At 43.8% G+C, this 19,653-nt stretch overlaps 1 protein-coding gene across 1 annotated transcript in view; it reads right to left on the minus strand.

Annotated features, from left to right (window-relative positions):
• Window positions 1–19,220, minus strand: part of ARHGAP31 (Rho GTPase activating protein 31) — a 90,354-nt gene extending 71,134 nt beyond the window's left edge. Inside the window, exon 1 of the mRNA XM_011375827.2 lies at window positions 18,539–19,220. Coding sequence (XP_011374129.1) covers window positions 18,539–18,638 — 100 coding nt within the window. The 5' untranslated portion in view covers window positions 18,639–19,220. The remainder of the gene's footprint in view (window positions 1–18,538) is intronic.
• Window positions 19,221–19,653: the final 433 nt, after the last annotated feature.

A 19,653-nucleotide genomic window follows, 5' to 3' on the forward strand; every position in this document is an offset into this window, starting at 1 on the left:
AAAAAGAGATTAGAGTATAAGCCTTCTTTCATTAGTGCTATCTTTAAATTATTCTTATTGTCTTATTACAAGAGTTATTATTCAGGAGTTTCAGTGGACATAATTTATATGAACTCTGAATCTTACCAGGTGAAAAACCATTGAGACCTAGCATATGAAAACTGCAGAAACAGCTGGGTTTCGTTTCAAAGCTCCAAAATTAAATTAAAAGAGGGAAACATCCTAATCCTTCAAACCATCTGTTCAAAGAACAGAGAAAAAATGATGACAACCATGAGCTGGGGGAACAACGACCTTAAACCTATAAGTCCCCTTCCTACTCACTATTTCAACAGGTCCTCACAACATTTCTATGAGGTCTATAAAGCAAATATTCCTATCCTCATATTTCAGATACGGAAACTGAGGCTACTTACTCCATGTTGCACAAAACATCCTTTGCCAAGGCAGTTCTTCCGCCTAGACTGGCAGCTTCCAAAATCCTAAAGTTACTTTTTTGAATCAGCTTCCAATTCCATCCTTCCTTTCCATCCCCTTTTCTTTTTCCCTCTTTTCTTCTTTCTTCCCTTTCCTCCCACATTAATTGGGATGCATTCATAGTGCCAGAAATTATTCTATGTTGCTAGCGTTCACATAAGAAGTACTTATATCGAAAATGGCAAAAAGGCTAAGAACGAGGCATAGAAATCCAGAGAAGTGGCATGAATGCCAGCCCCTCATCTCTTCCTTATTTCTTTACTGTTTCCATTAAAACGGAAACTTCCTACATATATAAAACATAAAATGGCACATTACGTGTGAGTGCTGACCTTCTTTTGCCAAAGAACTGACTTTGCATATGTATTTTGCAGGCTCTTTGTGAAATGTCTTATCCCTAAACAGAAGAAAAACAATGCGACACCTGGAATGCCCCGAGAACAGGGCAAACCTAAGGACAGCAGACCTCAGAAAGGAGGCATTAGAAGGTCAGGAAGGGGCCATAGGAGATAAATGGTTGGCTGGGTGTGTGACCCTCAGACCAAAAAGAAGTTTTGCTGATTTGCAGATTTAAGCAGCAGTGGTTTTCAAACTTATTTTTTTAAGCATGTAGTGCTTTGTTAGATAATTTCACCCCCTGAAGCGTGAAACAAATAGCACCGAAAAAAGCAGAGTTCTCTGGCTTAAGCAGGGTGAGGGCCCCTGGAGCCCTCCCTCCAGGCCTGTCTAGTGGCCCCTGCCAGTGGAAAGGCATAGCGCAGATTTAAGCTTACCCGAACTTAAATAACCCTCAAGCCCAATTTCTTAGGATTAAAGTATGTGCTCCCAAGCAACTATTTCAGGAAGAGCCCCTAACTCAAGCCCACTCTAACTCAGGAGTTTCAGAGAGAAGAGGCAGCTGGTCAGGGACAGCACTCTTTCCTAGAAACCCGATGACTTATCTTCAAAGCTGAGCATCCACCAAAGCAAGGCAGGGGGTGTGAAAATAGAAGGTCTGGGTTCCTAGGGAACTGGCTGGGGTTGCTGGATCGCCATGGGCTCTATTAAGTTTATCCAGTCCTAAAATAACAGTTCCGTTAAGAGAAAGTTATTCTCAAACACATATCCTTCAGCACTGCACTGGGAAATTAATCATACTTTATATTCCTTTAGCAATTCACTGTGTCCTTTATCTTGTCAGATCTCCATTCCATGAGGCAAAAGGGACAGATATTATTATCTCTATTTTACAGATGAGGAAGCTAAGGCTCAGAAAGATGAAGAGAATCCCACAAGGTCACATGACAAATACCCAGGTCTTCTGATTTCCTAACCCAGAGCTGTAAACATGCAGGCTATGTACACAAATGATGCAACCTAAGGAGTAGTAAGTAAAGGTCACAGATTTGGTGTTACCAGTTCTGTGTCCTTGGGGAATATCAGTGTCCTCATATACAGTAGGTGTAGTCATTACCTGCTTCATCCATCTCACAGGTCTGTGAAGAACAAATGAGATGATTTGGTGAAAGCACTTTGTAAGTTGCCATCTAAGGGTTAGTTACTCCCCCCTCCCCTCCCCACAATCTTGGCAGGTTCCTTGTCCTTCTATTAACTTGGACCTCATTTTTACAAACCAAAATAAAATTTGTCTCACACTCTGTTGGTATTGTGTAAGTCTCTTATGAATGTCAGCTGGTGGTAAGAGCAGCCAGCTAGACACACTTTTTCATACAACCTCAAACCCAAGCTCTCTCTTGCTCTTTTGCTTTCTCGGTTTCAGAGATTCAAGGATGCAGTGCCAAAGGTCTCCAAGAATACTTTACTCTGAACCCCAGAGAGTGGCCATTAAGACAGCTGATGTCTTAGGGTAGGCCTCAAGGGGTATGTGCATGGGGGAGGCTAGGCCTCTGCGCAGTCATCACAGGCCAGGGGTTTTGTCATCTCCTTGGCAGAATCAGAATCTGAATCTGGCAAGTTCATCTGAGAGTAATCTGTTCTCTGCAACCAAGTTCTGATGAGGGGTTCCCGGGGAGGCGACTTTGTAAAGTCAAATGGCAATTTCATTGTGTTTTATAGGAATCTACAATCGGGTCTAGGCTCTGTACAGATGAGGACCTCACCCAGGAGAGCTAGTTGCAGATGACAAGAACTGTTTGAGGAAAACAAAATCAGAGTGAAGAAAGCTGGAACAATTTAGGGAATATGTATGCTTTAACAAAATGAAAATACCTTATTGTCTTTTCAAAGTATAACATTACACATGTTCGTCATTTAAAAAAAGTTCAGACAACAGAGCAACACAACAAAGCATGCAGAAAAGAAAAGCATCCATCCAGAGAAAGCCATCGCTAATGTTTTGAGTACAGTCTTCCAGACTTTTTCTTACATATTTAGTTACCAAAATGGGATTATACTGTATATGCTGTTTTGTAAACTTTTTAACTTAAGATACTGTTGGATATCTTTCTATTCCAGTAAATATGTCATTTTAACCAGCTGTATAACAAAGGATATTTTTCTTAAGCTATGAGATAGTCTTAGGAATCCTTCTTCTTTCCTAAAGACACCATCACCTGAGCCTTTTCTCCCCTTTCAGGGGTCCCTAATGCTGGATGCTGAGAAACACACTAACCTTTATCTCTGGCCAGCACCAACAAGCAACCAGAAGACACCACCGGGACAGCTGCATATTCTCAAGCAAATTACTGTACTCTCCAGGGCCCCAGTTCTCCATGTGTTTAATGAGAGGTTCAGATAGCGATTTTCTAAGATTCCTCCAGCTCTAACGTGACACATTAGCTTCTAGTTCATTTATCTCTGTGTTTGCCTTGGCACAGGATGATCCTGGCACTGAGTGAAAGGGGCGGCCCTGGGAGCCCCAGCTGTGCACCTGCATGATGTTCTTAAAGGCCCTGAAGAAACTGTTGGTAGTGGATGTTTGAAGCTGGCAGGGCTTGGGGAGATGTCGGGGTGTGTGGGAAGGTAACCTTAGGGAGACAGTTCTCCTGATTCCCTTCCAATGTGGCAGTTGGTGATGTCTACAGAGAAGCATCAAATTCATAGCAAATCAGTAAGCACAGCCTTTGGAGGCCATTCAGCCTTTCTTGAGCACAAGTGTCTAAACTGCATGATTTTATAATATTTGTTTTCCATTTAAAAAGTCCTTGTGCATATATTATCTCACCTAATTCTCATTCCTGTCTTTTTGATGAGGAAATTGAGATTTAGAGAGTGCGATGCTTTGCCTAACACCAGATGACAATTATCTGCTGAATGAAAACTACCCCTAAACTCCACCAGTGGATTCCTCCTTTGCTTCCACAGTCTCCGCTTTGTATATCTTTGGATATACAAAGACACACGACAGATACACACATGTTCATGCAGAACACACCCTCCCTCCCCACTCTACCACCACACAGACCCGAGACTGCATCGCCCTTCCCTGGATCCATCTATTCATCCAACACACATTTAAGAGTATTATGCTAGGCACCGGTGATAAAATGATGAACCGGGAGACATGGTTCCTGATCTCACAGAGTTGACCCAGGGTCATCTAGAGTCTAGAACGAGGCATCACTGGGGCGAAGGCCAGAGTGGCGCATTCGGTGTGAGAAGAGCAATATTGGGGAGGTATAAGGTAGAATGGGAGCGGATAGGAGGGGCACCTAACCCTTCCTCACAGGGATCGGGGAAGGCATCCTGGAGGATGAGACCCAAAAGATGGGTTGGAGTTGGCGAGACTGAAGTGGAGCTAAAAAGAGAGATAGGGAGAGTGTTCTACACAGAGAGAGGAGCATGTACAAACACTTGGAGGCAATAGCAACACAGAACTTTTGAGGAACTATGAGAAGTACAGTGCAGCCGGGGTACTTATCAGGTAGGGAGGTGGTGTCCACTGAGGCTGCAAAGAAAGCAGATGTCTAAGTGTGATGGGCGGGTAAACCTTGTTGGTTATTTATAGAGTTAATTTTGTCTTGAGGGCACTGGTAAACCACTGAAGGGTTTAGTGAATGACTCAGGTGACAAGATCTCTTCAAGATATTCTTCTTTGCCCACTATAAGAATCTATGATCATAACTAATTTCCGATCTTAATTTAAGATATGCTCAGGCTACAGTTTCTAAAAAATATATAGATGTTCAACTTCAGGATACTTTTCCGTTTAGGCTGCCTCTGTTTCATCGGCTTTTGCCACTCATCCTAGGTCTTTGTGGTCTATGTCAGGCTGGCTCAGATAGAGCACTGTGATCAAGACGGCACGGATATGCTAACATGTGGACACAACAGCTTCTAATTGTTCCCTGCTCCCTGCCTCAAGCTTAACCTGGGTCCTAGACTTCAGCTGACAGAATGTGAATTGACCAGCCAACATCCCTCAGAAATACTGGAAAACACATTTGAAACATAATTAGAAGTATGTGGGCTAGCAAATTCCACCCTCATCATAAGCAAAAGGAAGCAGTATTAATATTCAATATAAATAACAGAAATTGCCAATGAAAATGATGCAAGGCTCATACAACATATTCAATAAATACTAAATCGATTAACCTGTATTTAGATGATAAGAGAAACCTTATAGGAACTTATAAAAAGGGTAAGATTTCTATGTGAAGAAATAGTTAAATTCTAGTATTTTATAAAAAGAATATATATTTGCTTGCATATGCCCAGACACTCTATGGAAAGCTTTCCAAGAAAATTTACACTAGTTGCTTCTGGGTTAAGGAACGGGAAGTTGAGGACAGAGACAGGAAGATTTTATATCATTACCCTTTAGAGTCTTTTACATTTTGAACCACGAGAATGTGATGTTTAATTTAAAAAGTAAAATTAACCTTAAAAATCTATGCATTCAGCAGAATATATGCAGTAATTCAAAAGGGTGAGATTGAGCTATAATTACAAAAATGGATACTTCTCCAAGATTTACTGTTATTTAAAACAGTATACTTCAGAACATAAGTATAACTTTATCTTTGTGTGTGGGGGGCGGAGGGGCGGACAAAAAAATCATTCGATGTGTGTATTTTTTATGTACACAGAGAAAGATCTCTGTGCTGCTCAGGACAGTAGCCATTAGCCACGTATGGCTACCTAAATTCAAATTAATTAAAACTTAAAGGTCAGTTCCTCAGTAGCACTAGCCACATTCAAGTGCTAATAGCCATATGTAGCTATTGGCTGCCATACTGGACAGTGCAGAGAAAGCTCATTTCCCTCACAGCAGAAAGTTCTGCTGACTGAACTGGTCTAGATGAACCCAGCCCGGGCTGTTAACTGATGAACAGGACTGCAAGGATGTGAGAAGGACTTTGTACATCTCCACATTGATTGATTGATTTTTTTAACAATTACTTTTATAATTTTACAAAAGAAGAGGATGGCTTGCATCTGTGGCTGGTGTTTATTCATCAAAATTGCATCCTGCATTTTGTCAGGACTCCTGCTATTCTGTTCAGGCCTGAAGTCAAGGGACGGAAGCTTTGCCAGAGGAGCTATTCTGGTGAGGGGTGAAGGAGATGACCATTGTCTGCAGTGAACCCAAGTCTGGGAGGAGCCCCTCAGGCAGTGGCTGCCTGCTGTGCCAATCTTGCTCCCTTCTGGGCCTCTGCTTTTCAGTCACAGGGGCAAAATCAGCTTGAGTGCCTGCCAGCAGAAGCAGAGGCTGAAGTATTTTTAGTTCTTGGAGTTCTGGAATCTGGCAGGGGTGAGGTGGGCACTGCCCAGAGAGGCCCACCTCCAAGGGACCCTGAGATCTCCCTGGAGATGGGGACATAGTAGGGTGGGGAAGAACACTGGTCTGAGGGGATGGACATCCCATAGAGGAATGGGAGCACATAGAACCAGGCTTGAAATGGCACCTGGGAGTGGAACTGGTAAGAACGATAAATCTGATATCTGCTTCATGCTTTTTTTTTCTTTTTTTCATCAAATAATGCTCTTTTTTGTTTCATGGTTTCTTAAGCTGGAAGAATGACAAGGATGAAGAGAAAGCCAGAAGAAAGAGATGGATGGAGTAGAAGTGTGCCAAGTAGGCAGGTGGGAAGAAATGTTACAAAAATTTTCATCTTAATAAAACTTGGATTTGAAATGCTAAACATTGCTCTGGTTATTGTCCACAAGACAGAGAGTGATGAAATTTCCTAAGATTATAAATAGATGGAATAAATTCAGAAACTCTGGGTTATAGTTGTTTAGGGCACCTCATTCTTTCTCCACCTGAAGGAAGTTTATTCCTAGACTGGGGGCCAGTTCTTTCTCGACAGCAACAAGAAAAACAGCAAAAAGGACACTAGCTTTAAATGTGGCCTGAGATTCTTCCTTCTTTATCAATCTGTTATTTAAACTGGCACATTTGTCTGCATCACTCTTTTTTCCCTGCAAGATTTAAAATGGTCATTTATTAAGCCATTCATTCTTCTAAACCTAGTCCAGGAAAGTAGGTGGCTCACGTTTTACTCTTGTTCTGCTGTTGAGAATGATGATCTTACTATACTGTTTTACACCTCAGAACCTTTGCTTATATATTGTTCCCTCTGTCTGGAATCTTCCCTTCAGGCAGAGACTGCTAAGATTCCATTCATCTTAGAAAATCCAGCTCCTCTGATTCAGAATTAATGTCATTCACTTCCTATCGTGGATTGTGTGAAAATAAATTGAGGATGTGTCCATCTCCTGCTTGGGATTGTGAACCCCCACAGGGACAGACAATGCCTGTTCATCCCTGGGTCTCAGCTGACCCAGTGTCTGGGGCATTGTAAGTGCTTAGTAAGTGCTGATGTCCATCTCCTCCTCCTCTCCCATAATCGCCACCCTATTCCCTCTATTCACGTTATTAATATCTACTGAGCCATCCATGTGCTGTGAGGAAAACAGACTGTGGTCAGTTGAGTAATGGCACCCCAAAGAGGTCCAGATCCTTATTCCTGTAATCTGAGAACATTGCTTTATATGGCTAAAGGGGTTTTTGCAAATGTGATAAAGCTAAGAATCTCGAGATGAGGAGATTATCAGATTATCTTGGTTTATTTGATATAATCACAGGGCCTTTATAAGTGAAAGGCAGGAGAGAGAGAGAAGACCATGTGAGGATGGAGCAGAGGGAAAAAAGGCAATGTGATGAGGGGCCATTAGCCAAAGAATAAGGGCAGCCTCTAGAAGCTGGAAAAGGCAAGGAAATGGATTCTAAATGCACTAAAGCTTCATTTTCCAGATTTGTAACACTCCTGAAATACAGATGGAAACAAGAAGTTTGTGGCCGTCGCTATGATTCTAGCCTTTTGCCATATCCTCGTTTTATTTTTATCTTTTCAGTTTTGTTTTTAGGTTATTTTCTTTTTCTGATTACTAAAGAAATGTAAAATTTAGAGAGTCTGCCATCGTCCCACCCCAGAAATATTTATCAACAGATAATAATTTTAAAACTAGCATTTTTATGTATCTTACCAAAGAAAATAAATAACTGCGTGTATATAAGAGAATTCTTTTTTAAAAAGAAGAAGGCCCTAGGGACATGTGGGAACCTTGGAACATGTGTTCTCAGGTTTCTCGACTTCCACGTCTGTAGCATTATTCAGGAACCACATTCTGAGTAATGAGGCTGAAGCAGGGTAAGATTTCCAATCACCAAGGAAATAATAATCATAGTTAACACTTACAGAAGGTTTACTATATTCCAGGTAGTACACTAGTTCATTTAACACTCATAATGACCCTGCGCCCTCGGTACTGTTATTATCATCATCTCTACTTTATAGAGGAGGAAATTGAAGCACAGAGAGGTTTGGCAGCTTGTCCATAGTCACAAGGCTAGCATGCAGTAGAGCTGGGACTTGAACCAAGGCAGATCCCAGCAAGAAGCTGCAGGCTAACCACATTACAACTGCATTTATTAAGACAGAAAAGCAAACTGACAGACTTTATGCAGATTTTTTAAAATAAGGATTGAAACAAAAGGGCTTTATGAACAATTCTATAAATTAGGACACCCCATTCCCATAATGATTTTAACAGTTTTTTTCCAATTTAAATAGTAAAAATACATGTTCACTGTTGAAAATTTGGGCAATATAAAAAATATAACAAAGAAAATAAAAATCATGTGGTTTCACTTAGTTGCTTTTTTTCTATGGGCTAAGTCAATGTTTTTCAAAGTAGGTCAAAGATATCAGAATCACCTGGAGCTCATCTTTAAAAATGTGGATTCCTGGGCCCCACTTGAGACCTATAAAAGCAGAATCTCTGAGGGACTGATATACAACCACCCTTTACAGCATGCAGCTCTATCAACTGTAGAACTCATTCAGTGGAATCACACTCCTCCACAGACCCAGATACTTCAGGACTTCTGCAAATGCCCACTTGAAACTTTCAATAAAATGTCCATTTTGTTTCAAGGAATCCAAAATGGAACTTAAGGGATATTCCCAATACTCTTTGTAGTGTACTAATAGTATATTAAATTTAACTAATATTTTTAAATTTTTAAATTAAATTAAACCTTAAAAGCAAAATTAAAAACTACATTTTTAGTTGTTCTTATGCCCAGTAAAGTTTGAGTATCTGCCCAAGGCTTAGAAAGATAAGTCCAGTATTCTTGGACCCAGAATTTAAAATTCATACTCTCCCCACCTCTGGGCTTCCCCCTCCCCACCCCACTCCCACACACACATCCTTTCCTTTTGAAAACCAAATGTCTTTAGGGACAGTAAAGAAAGAGGAACTGAGGAAATCATGAACCATTTGAAAGTCTCGCTTGGGGTGAGGGAAACCAAACTGCTCGATGAGTAAATTTTCCTGAACTTTACTACGGGTTCTGTGTCCAGGGTCCAAACAGCTTTAACATAGCCCCTGAGGGGGGCTTTGTGTCCTCAGCTCAGCCGGATTAGGAACCTTGCATCTAGCTGTGCTTTTCTAGAAAGCAAAATGGCTCCTCTCCATTAACACCAGACCCATGTTCTAGCTATTAGCCAAACAAAGGATTTTCCAAATATGGACCCAAAAAAGCATGTGCACTTTGAAGGCCTAAATGAAGCTTAAATAGCTAAAACTTATTTAAAAGAAAGCCAACAATTGACGCCAAAAGCGTGAGTCCTTAAAGAACAGAACAGCAAGACAAAAGCCAGAAAGAGGAACAAAAATATGCATTGTAGGGGAGGAGTAAGCAGGGAGGTGTAGATTTATATGGAAGAGTTGACATCATTGTTTCCCAATAATACTCAGCATGCAGGAAACAGATGGGAAAGAAGTGGTGGAAGGGGCTACTTATGGTAACAGGGCATGCTCTCTGCTTAGAATCCTGCCAGTTGGAGCCTAAATGTTTTACTTTGAAAAACTGGGGATGGGAACTCCACTGCCAGAAGTTTTATCAAAGTCTAACTAAATCCTACTGAACTTATCATCTTGGCAATGCATGGTAAAATAGAGCTATGCATATCAGACCCTGATTTACCACCAGCATACCTGTAGCTATTTGGGACCAGAGGACACAAAACCATGGAAGGAGAATTTAATGTCAGACAGACATGGTTTGAGACCTGCTTCTCCCCTTTTCTGGCTGGGTGACAGTAGGGCAGTTAGTTAACCTCTCTGAGTTGGTCAACATATATAAAATGGGTAACAAACAGAACTTTCCCCAGACAGTAGGGAGAGGTCAAGATTTCACATTTATGCCATACTGCTAGATTTATAACTAGGGTTGTCATTTTTAAAAGTTTTATTTTTTAATAGAATCCCCCATTCTCCTGTCCTTGAGTAGGGCACGGACACAGCCGGACCAATTGCCATTCTTATTATTATCAGCTGTTCTGCTTTCTCCTGAGGACAGGTTCACTCTCCTGCCACTGAAGACAGTTTCTGTCACCTCATCCAGGTTCCCCCTAACCAAGCCTGCCAACTATAAGTCACTTTCAACTACCATTTCCAGAGTTTAAATATCATCTCCATTCCCCATCCTGCCTCTGTGCAAGAGGGTGTGACCAATTACAAGTGTCAGGCAACCAACCACGTGGCTTCCTGGCTGAGGAAACCAACCATCCCCTCTTCCCATATCTCCGTCATTCTAATCACAGGTAAGATGATGTTTGTTTATCATTTTGTTAATAATCTGCTCTGATGGTTTTCTTTCACTCAGTTTGCCCCACATGTTAACATCCCCTGCTTGCACATCCTCCAGAGCCCTCATTTCATTCTTCTTTGTACTTCTTTTAGTTATGCTTCTGTCTTACGACCATGAGCCCACTAGGCTGAAAGCAATTTGAGAGCATCTTTATAACCCAACAGTGTCTAGCACATTACAGTCCCATTAAATATCTGTTGCATTGAATTGAAAGCCCTATACAACATGATTTCTGAATAAAACAGAAAGAGCCAGGGAAAGAAATATGCATAATTACACAAATTAGCTCAACTGCTTTTCATGAAGGCTATAGATTTAGTATATCATATCAAACTGTTTTCTGGTGTCTATAACAGTAAAAGCTGATATATGTTGCCTTTTAGGGGGTGACATTCACTCCTCTCCCCCTGGAGGTAGCAGGGAGGGAGCTCCCAAGGGCATTCTGGACCAGCATCAGGCCATGGGCGTGGTACTAGGGCATGGTATGCATCAGCCAAGCTTGCACCAGAACAAAGAGTGTCTGAGACTCTATCCCAGAAACTCAGTTGGTTCTGGGGCCCCGCCAAGAATGTGGCTCATACCAAGGAGTGACTGGGTAAGGAGTAAGGCACTCATACAAGGAATAAGGCACTAGGAAAAGGCAGTGTTTCTGGGCATCCTGCGCAAAGTTTAGCTCAGTTGCTATCTGAGAGTAGTCATGAGCCCTTATGAAGGGAAACCTTAAACGATCTTAGATGCCTGATATTCCAGCACATCAGCAATGTCCTCAGTCTCAAGTTTCCTAGAAGGGCTCTAACATTGGCTTTCTTGAGCAGGAAATAAGGCCAATCAATCAACTGCTGTGTGTTGGCCACAGGGCTCAACCTGAGCTGCACAGTGAGCTACCAAATCTGTGTGAACTGCTGAATGCCACCTGCCCTCAGCAGAGCTCACCATCGACCTGCACACACAAAACCAGTTAGAAAACATAATTAACAGGTAGAATGAAGACCAAATCAGGTGCCTCTGAATCTAAAGCAGCAGGTGTTCCAATAGGAAAAAGGATCATGGCTGCAGTGGGCGGGTCTGGCTGGACTTGAAAGCTGGTAGATTTCAAATAGGTATGCGTGTGTGAAAAGTGCCTTGCAGAGGGTAAAATGCTATGCAAATATGAGTTATTATTACTATTAATGATCTAGGCTGGGTCGAGAACAAAGCAAAGGGAAAAAAAGCCTTTTTTTTTTTTTTTTTTTGCCAAATTATGAAATATGCTATTTTGGGAGACTGTGTACATGCCTCAGACCATGGCCTTGAGAGTCAGACAGATCTGGATTTAAATTCTGTCTTTCCTATCTTTATCAGCTTGACAAGTGATTTATCCTCTTCCATCTCAGTTGTCTCCTCTGTCAAATGAGGATTAAAAATGCCCAATTTTACAGATGTCAAAAACATTACTTTGTGTGTATAAAGTGGCTGGCACATAGTAATCAATCAATGCAGATAGTAAGTCTAACTACTAATAAAATTAACAAATGAGTCTGATTTGGGACTCAGCTTTCATTCTTGGGTCCTCTTCTTTTTTCTTGAATCATCCAGCAGCCTAATGTTCTTAATCTTTCTCTATCAAAAGTTGCTCTTAGAAAAAAATCTAGTACCAGTGCCTATGCTCCTCTAAATTGCAGTTAGTGTGTTTCCCCCAGGGGTCCTTTATTTTAAGCCTCAGCTAAACTGCATCCTGGGGGGAAGATTAGAGAGACAAGGGGTGCTATCTGGACTCCTGAGGTCCCATCAGGCTGTGGCTCCACCTCAATCAGGACTTGAGGCCAGCCCTTTGAGGGAAGAACACCAAGACCAATTAAACTCAAGCATGGCATTTGTGCAGGGGCATAAAGAGACATAGCTCAGAAAACTGGGTGTGACATGCACCCATAAGCAAAAAGAAAATTAATTTGAAGGGTGGAGATAAGTGGAAAAAATGCCACATTGACTTAAATACACAGTCTGTTCTGGAGGGAATGAGCACCAAGTAGCCCCAACCAGAAGGGTCTATCACGACTCTGTTACAAAAAATAGTTAGCTGCAATATTGACTGGAAAAGGAATGGGGGAGGGTGCCTCTTACCCCCAGACTTGGCCCTGGGTCTTTCAGCCCTGCCTCCTCCTTCCATCCACTGTTGCACAGCCACACACAGCCACGAAAATCCCAGGAAACTTTCTGCAGTTAGGTGATTCTCAGGAACAAACAGTCCCCAGCAAGGGCTTCCGAACTATCTTGGTCAACCAGCTTCTGAATTCAGAAGGTGTTCTCCCCTCCTCCCCACTCCCACAGAAAAGGCTTCCAGGGTAGCCCACAGATGTCCATTGGATTTAGAGGGAAAATTTAAAGAATACATGAAAAACTCAGCCCTAACAGCATTGGTGAGCTCATCCACCATTAAAAGCATCGGCTGAGGGAAAATGTGTTCCTAGTTTTAGTGTTTCCTTTTGCCCCAGCACAAGACCAGGCCTCTAGCTCCCTTTTGCCCCAGCGGATGGTCCACTTGGCTCCAGGGCAGATCTGGGACAACAGGGGAGTGAGCTTCCTTAGAAGCCCCTACGTCAGGGCCTCCTGAGGCTGGAAGGCATCTGGGTAGCTGCCAGTGGGGGAGGGTAAGAGTGAAGGAAGGGCGAGGCTATGCTTGTGGTCAAGGGGCTCTTGGCAGAGGTCTAGAGAGTGGGCTGGAGGGAGGGCTGTGGGTAGGTGGAAGTGGCTGTTTCTATTCTCTGTGGGTTGTTTGTCATATCCAGACTATATTCAGTAAGTTACAGTCAGGCTGCAGTTTGCTCCAGGTTTAAAGTATTAATTCTCCTCCTTTGGTTCTTCCTGTTTCACTCTGGAAGCCCAGATTTGGGGATGCCCCTCCTTGAAACTCAAGCCCACGACATTGCTGTTTTATCTCCACAAACTCCACCTCCAGGTCTTGTCTTCTTTTTCAGTTCTCTGTGGGTCTGGCAGTGGCTGGTATCTTTCTCAGATCTTTCTGAGAGCCCTTTAGTTTTGGGTTGACATTCTGATCTTCCACCACTGTAAACCAGTGGTCTGGGAAAGCACTGCATGAACTGGCCTCTCCATTCAGTAGGGCAGCCAATCTTCCCGTCGCTCTTGGTGACTGATTAACCCACCTGACCATATCATTTACTCATTTTGTTGGAGCCTTCATTCATTCAGTCATAGATAGTATTTGGTTATGCTAGGGCAAGTCCAAGGAGTTATATAACAATCTCTACATTTATAGCCTACCGTATGCATGCCCTCTACTAAGTGCTTTGCCCATATTAACTCATCTATCTTCACTTAAGTCCTCTTATTCCTATTTCAAAAATGGGGGAAACTGAGGCCCAGAGGGGTACTTGCTCCAGGGTCACTCAGCTGGGGATAGGCAAAGCTGGGATTATCTTTCAGGCAGTAAGTTTCTGGAACTCCTAACAGGAGCCCCAGCAGGGGCAACTGATTTGGGAGGCTCATGTAAGGTTTCCAGAAGTAGCTGAAACCCAAATGATGAAGAGTTAGCCTGGGAAGGTGTGAGAATGATGTGCCCGTCAAGATGCTGAGAAAGAAATAATTAAGCCAAAGAGATTATCTGGCCCTGGTTCTCCATTCATTAAATCTTATCTTGAACAAAAAAAATATTTACCTTCCTTGCTAAGACTTCGCTCCTGTTTATATTTGTATATCTCATCTATTTAATTGTGAAAAAGCTTTCACATTTTTCTCCTTCAGTTTTTCCTTCAGTCAAGACAGCCAACTTCAAAGCTTAATTGAGCCACTGGTCTCCAAAAGTTTGTTCATATTCCTTAGACTGTACATTTCTTGAGTCTGGGGTTCATGTGTCTTTCTTTCCCATAGTACCTATTACACAGTGCCTTAATATATATTTGTTACATAAATGAATAAACAAAGTGATAGAATGATTTAGCCTCAGAAATGTATAACAGCTACATCTAAAAGTGCCCATTGCGTTATCCTTGTGCTTTGAAATACTGGAGCTATCTTATTCTCATTAAACTTAAAATTATATTTATAATAAGCATCCCTCAAATGCATATTTTTTCATTTTTCAATCTGATAACAACTAGAAAAAAATCTTCAGAAATAAAAAGGCTCACAGGTCTTATCAAATGTTCAGAAGCTGCATTCTGAACAGTCTAGGCTTCTTATCTAGGGGTGAAATAGTCTGTAAACCCCTACACTGCAAGCAGTGGTTCTCAAGTCTGCCCACATTTCAGAATCATCGGACTTTGAAAACGCACCCATGCCTGGGCACCAAGAGACTCTGATTTAATTGGTCTGAGAGGGGGCCTAGGCATCAACTTTTTTTTCTTTAAAGCTTCTCACATGATTCTAATGTGCCACTTTCGTGCTGAACCACTGGGCCAGAGAGATATCATTTTTTACCAAGGTGTGAGTAAAATGACAAAAATTGAAAAAGTCCTTAGAGTGGGGCCAGCACAGAGGCAGAAGACAGCTTTCCTGACCACGCTCCCTTACTCGTCCCTTGACATCTCCCAGCACTCTGGGAAGACCCAGCACACTTGGCTCAGAGGGGCGAGGTAGGAAATCCTCAAGGATGCACTCTAGCCTCACAGGACTTCACCCACAGCCTCCCAACCGCAGGCGACAAAATGTGGTTTTCATTACATAGCTGGAAGCAAAGGCCTTCATATACAGTGGTCCAAAAGAAGAAAGAAAACTACTATTTTCAGCATTAGCAGTGAGGAAGGGATGATCTTCTCCTTCTATTCCAGACGGGAAGAGAAAGTTATCTGGTTCCCAGGAGAGAGCCGGGGGTTGGGGCAGCAGCCACTGTGCTGGAGGGAAGTGAAAAAGGCTCCCGCCAAGTTGGCCAGGAGAAACTTCGTGCCATTCTTGGGTGTTCTCACCAGGCTGGAGAAAAGTGGTTAAAGCAACAGAAAGGGGAAATTGTCCTTCACATTAGGCCTATGTGCAGCTAGAGACGATCAACAGCATGGTCTGAATTTGGCACCTATGTGGATGCCCGCAGAAACTGTATATACAATTTGAGTGTGTGTGTTTTTCTAAGGGAAAGGGTTTCTGTTTTTCATCAGCTTCCTAAAGATTAAGGATGACAACTGGCCCTGAGCAACATCCGCTCTAAGCTGAACACCTATTTGTCACCCACACACCCTGCCCTGTCAGATTTGTCCAACGGAAGGTAGGAGGGCTGAGCCACAGCAAATTACATTAGGAGATGGCATTCATCCTCTGTGCTCAGCCTCAGGGGTGTAGCTTTCCCATGTTTAGAGGGCCTGAGCACAGCTAATGGTCACCAGCTTTGTCCTCCACCCCAGTTTGGGGCCTTCCCTCCCTGTTCAAACACACTGGCTCTTTTGGTTTCTTCATATCTCTGTTCTTTCCTTCTGCCAAGCACTCCCAGACCTCGATCTATTTTTCTCTGTCTCTTCCCAGGTCCATCATGCTACCCCTGCCCTTTAAGGTTAAGTAATCATGACGTCAGTCTTCTGAGGTCCTCCCCAGCCTTCTGGCTTCTAGTTACCGTGCGGATTTGTCACACTCTGGATTCTAGGCTGAACTTCCAAGGTGGTGCAGGCAAAGGGGCAGTGCCCACGTCAGCTTTTCCTCCTTGAAAGCAGAGTCCAGGCCTTGGGCTTAATTGTCTATTAACCAATACATGTTTCAGAAAGTCCTCAAAGAGGACATACTGTTTTAGAAAGAGAAAGTGTTAGCCCTGACTTTGTTAATTGATGCTACACTATGAAAAAATAAGAGCCAACTACCTAAATAGTTTCAGATGTGGGGAAAAATAAATCCTAATTACTCTTATTTACGTAAGCCATTTATTATGTATGCCCAGTTCCTACATGGCACAATAAGGCATTAAGTGGGTCAGTTTCCTTTTTGTTTCAAAGCTGAACTCTATTCAGGTATGTCAGTCAGTCTTGAAAGTCTGCTGATCCTGTGGCAGGGCTGTCTGCTTTCAATTTAGGGGAAAAAAATCATTAGAGGAGAATGTTGGCCTAGACCTGGAAGCCAGGGAGAAGAGAGGAACCTAATAGGCCAGGGCCCTCTGCATCCTTCATGATTAACTGTGCGACCTTAGGTAGGTCAGTTTACCTCTCTGGGCTTTCTCCCCTCCTTCCCAGGGCAGGAAACACCGGGGACTGGTTTTCAATTTTTTTTTTCTTCAAGCAGTAACCCCCCTCTTTTTTTTTCCAAACGAAACATATAGAATCCCAAAAGATAAAGCAAGTGAAAGAAAAGCTGCCTAAAGCTGTCTTTGAGGAGTCTTCACAAAATCCTGGGGTTCATGGCTCATCCTATGATCAATGACATTGTAATACTGAGGTGGGACTGGCAGGCACCCCCATGCAACTTTCACAGCTTTGGAGGGAGGGCCCAGAATAACACCCATGTTGTGGAAGGTTGGAGCCTCAGGAGCGCTGGTAGTATGTATACCTGGATGGCAGCCTGAAGGCCACTGCAGAAACAGGGGGAGGGACTATTCATTCTGAACTTCTGAGGGTAGTTGCTACCATGCAGACTTGAGTTCTCTCACATTAAAAAATAACTCAATCCAAGCGATTTTCTTTCAAGTCTACCTCTCCAGATTGTTGGAGAGGATGAAATGAATTGACTTGGTTATGCCTCACTTTCAAAAGAGGCCGCTTTGAAACCTGTGGTCCCCCAAGCTCTAAAATACTAAGCCATTTGCCCTAATGACACAGCAGACTCTGAACTCCAGAATACCACAGGAGTATCACACCACTGCAAATTACTAGGTGGTGCTCAGTCTCTAAAAAACGGAATTGAAACAAAAGCCTTGCACTGTTTGAGAGATGTACATTTGATATGAGCTAATTACATAGTTTTTGAGATTATTTTCCTGGAGGCAAAACTATCTACCCAGTTAAACAGCCCTTAACTTTCCTCTTTTGTTGTATCTGTGTATCAACACAGGCCCCATATAATGGATGATTTTCTCTCATTTAAATTTCTGAAGACAAGGCCTTTTTGTCACGGGTAAATGCAGGGCCGGTCAACCTTACAAAAGGAGTCATTTAATGCTCAATTTCCCCAAGCTTCCTATGATTAAAAACTTCTAACCTCAAGTGCTGTTATTGTATTTTAGATTGTTTTCGTTCCCCCTCCCCAACAAATATTTAAATGATCTCTATCCTGCAGGATTCCTTCTTTTTTTTTCTAATCTGATTTGGAAAACAGAGACCCTCTCCTTTTCTTTTACATATCCTCAACAATTTTAAATTCGAGGCCCTCTGACCCTTTTACAAAACACTCTTCTTGTCTGACACACTAAATGCTGATCTGAAAGCAAAGAGGAGGTAAAGGGTCTGGAGGGTTGGGAAGGGGAGGGAGGGAGGTACTGTATATTTGGCATCAGTTCAGAAATTTAGAAAATGTTTGTGCAACCACTCCCCCAGCCAGGATCCACCGCACCCCCTGCCTTCCAGCACATTAATAAAAAAAGATGTGAGCGATGAAACTGGAGAGCCCGGGAGGGACACCCAAGGTGGTCATAATAGTGAACCCAGAGAAGCCCACTGATCACCATCCCACATGTCCAGCCCTCATCCCTCCCTTCCGATATCCAAAGTTTTCTATCAAGGTCTCTGGAGCTCCCATCCCCACCCCCCAGAGGTGGCCAGTTAAACTCATAGCAGCACCGCCCACTAACGGCTTGTGGGAGACAAACGGAAGGACTGACACCACCTCTACATGTCGGAGTGGCAGCGTTGTGCACCTTAGGAATCATATTGTTCTTTAAAAAAAAAAAAAAAAGTAAAATGAGCACACAGGCCTGGAATACATTAACTTGTGAACTGAATCTAATACACCCCATGAGTCCATCTCTCCCGCAAACAAAAAGAAGTTAAAAATATATATATGTGTGTACACACACACACACACACACACACACACACACACGCTAAGGCACATTACCATCTTGTCCTGAGCTTTCCAGATATTCGGTCAGGTCACAGCCAAATGCACTGGCGGCTCCCTTTCGTTTCAGCTTCTGCTTGGCACCCTTGTTCTTCATGAGTTAGTCCCAAAGAGGTTGCCCCTCCGTCTCTCCCTCCCCTCTGCTTGGCACCGCGCCGAAGATGGTCTCCGGGGTTAGATCGCCCGCTGCGGCGCGCCTCTGGGGGGCCGCATGGGCATCCAGAAGAACTTGGGCCCGGGGCAGTGCGCACCGACCCCGCGCGGCGCGGAGCCTGAAATCCACCGCGCGCTCCTCCAGGGCCGCGGTGCCGCCGGAGGCCGTGCAGAGCTGGCAGCTGCGGGCCGCTTCTCTTGGGAGTGTCACTTCCTCGCTTGGAGTCCCGGGGACTTTCACAGGCTCCTGCGGTGTCTTCGGGTGTTTTCCTCCGCTTGGGAGGGAGGGAGGGAGGGAGGGAGGGCGAGCTCGGCTCTCCGCCTTTCTAGGCGCCCCGGAAAGGACGCGAGCGCGGGGATCGCGGCGGCCGCGGGGGGCGAGGAGACCGCGCGGGGCTGCGTGGGGTCCTCTTCCCGGCGCCCGCTGTCTTGCCTTCAGACGGCTTCGGTGAAACGAAAAGCAAGCATCCTGTCCCTCTCGCCCGCCCTCACGCCTTCCTTTTTTTCCTGTCTTACAAATCCTAGGATCATCCAGCTCAGGAAATGCTGGAAGGAAGTTAGCGAGGGAGGGGGGCGGAGGGTGGAAATTTTTGGCAGCTCTGTGCCTGAGTGTGTACGGAGCGGAGGAAGTAGGTGGGTGGGTGGAGGAGTCCGGGGTGGGGGAGAGAACGCGCTCCTCGCCGAGCTGCTCGGCGGCTCGGGAGATAACTGGGCAGCTCGGGAGGAAATCGCCGCTCTCGGTGGAGGACCAGCCGCCCGAGCCGCCAGCTTCCTGCCCCACCGACGGCGCTTTGAAGAGTCAGGCGGAGGCGCGCTGGCTTTCTGGACGGAGGGGACTAGGTGGGACTGAAAAAAAGTTCTGCCTTGTTTTCATCCTCCTTGTCATCATCTCTTTGACACTTTCTATTTCGGTGCCTGCCTTCTCCTAAACAAATCTTTCAAGAGTAACGACAGACACA

This window comes from Pteropus vampyrus, unplaced genomic scaffold (assembly GCF_000151845.1).
Source record: "Pteropus vampyrus isolate Shadow unplaced genomic scaffold, Pvam_2.0 Scaffold1, whole genome shotgun sequence".
NCBI lineage: Eukaryota > Metazoa > Chordata > Mammalia > Chiroptera > Pteropodidae > Pteropus > Pteropus vampyrus.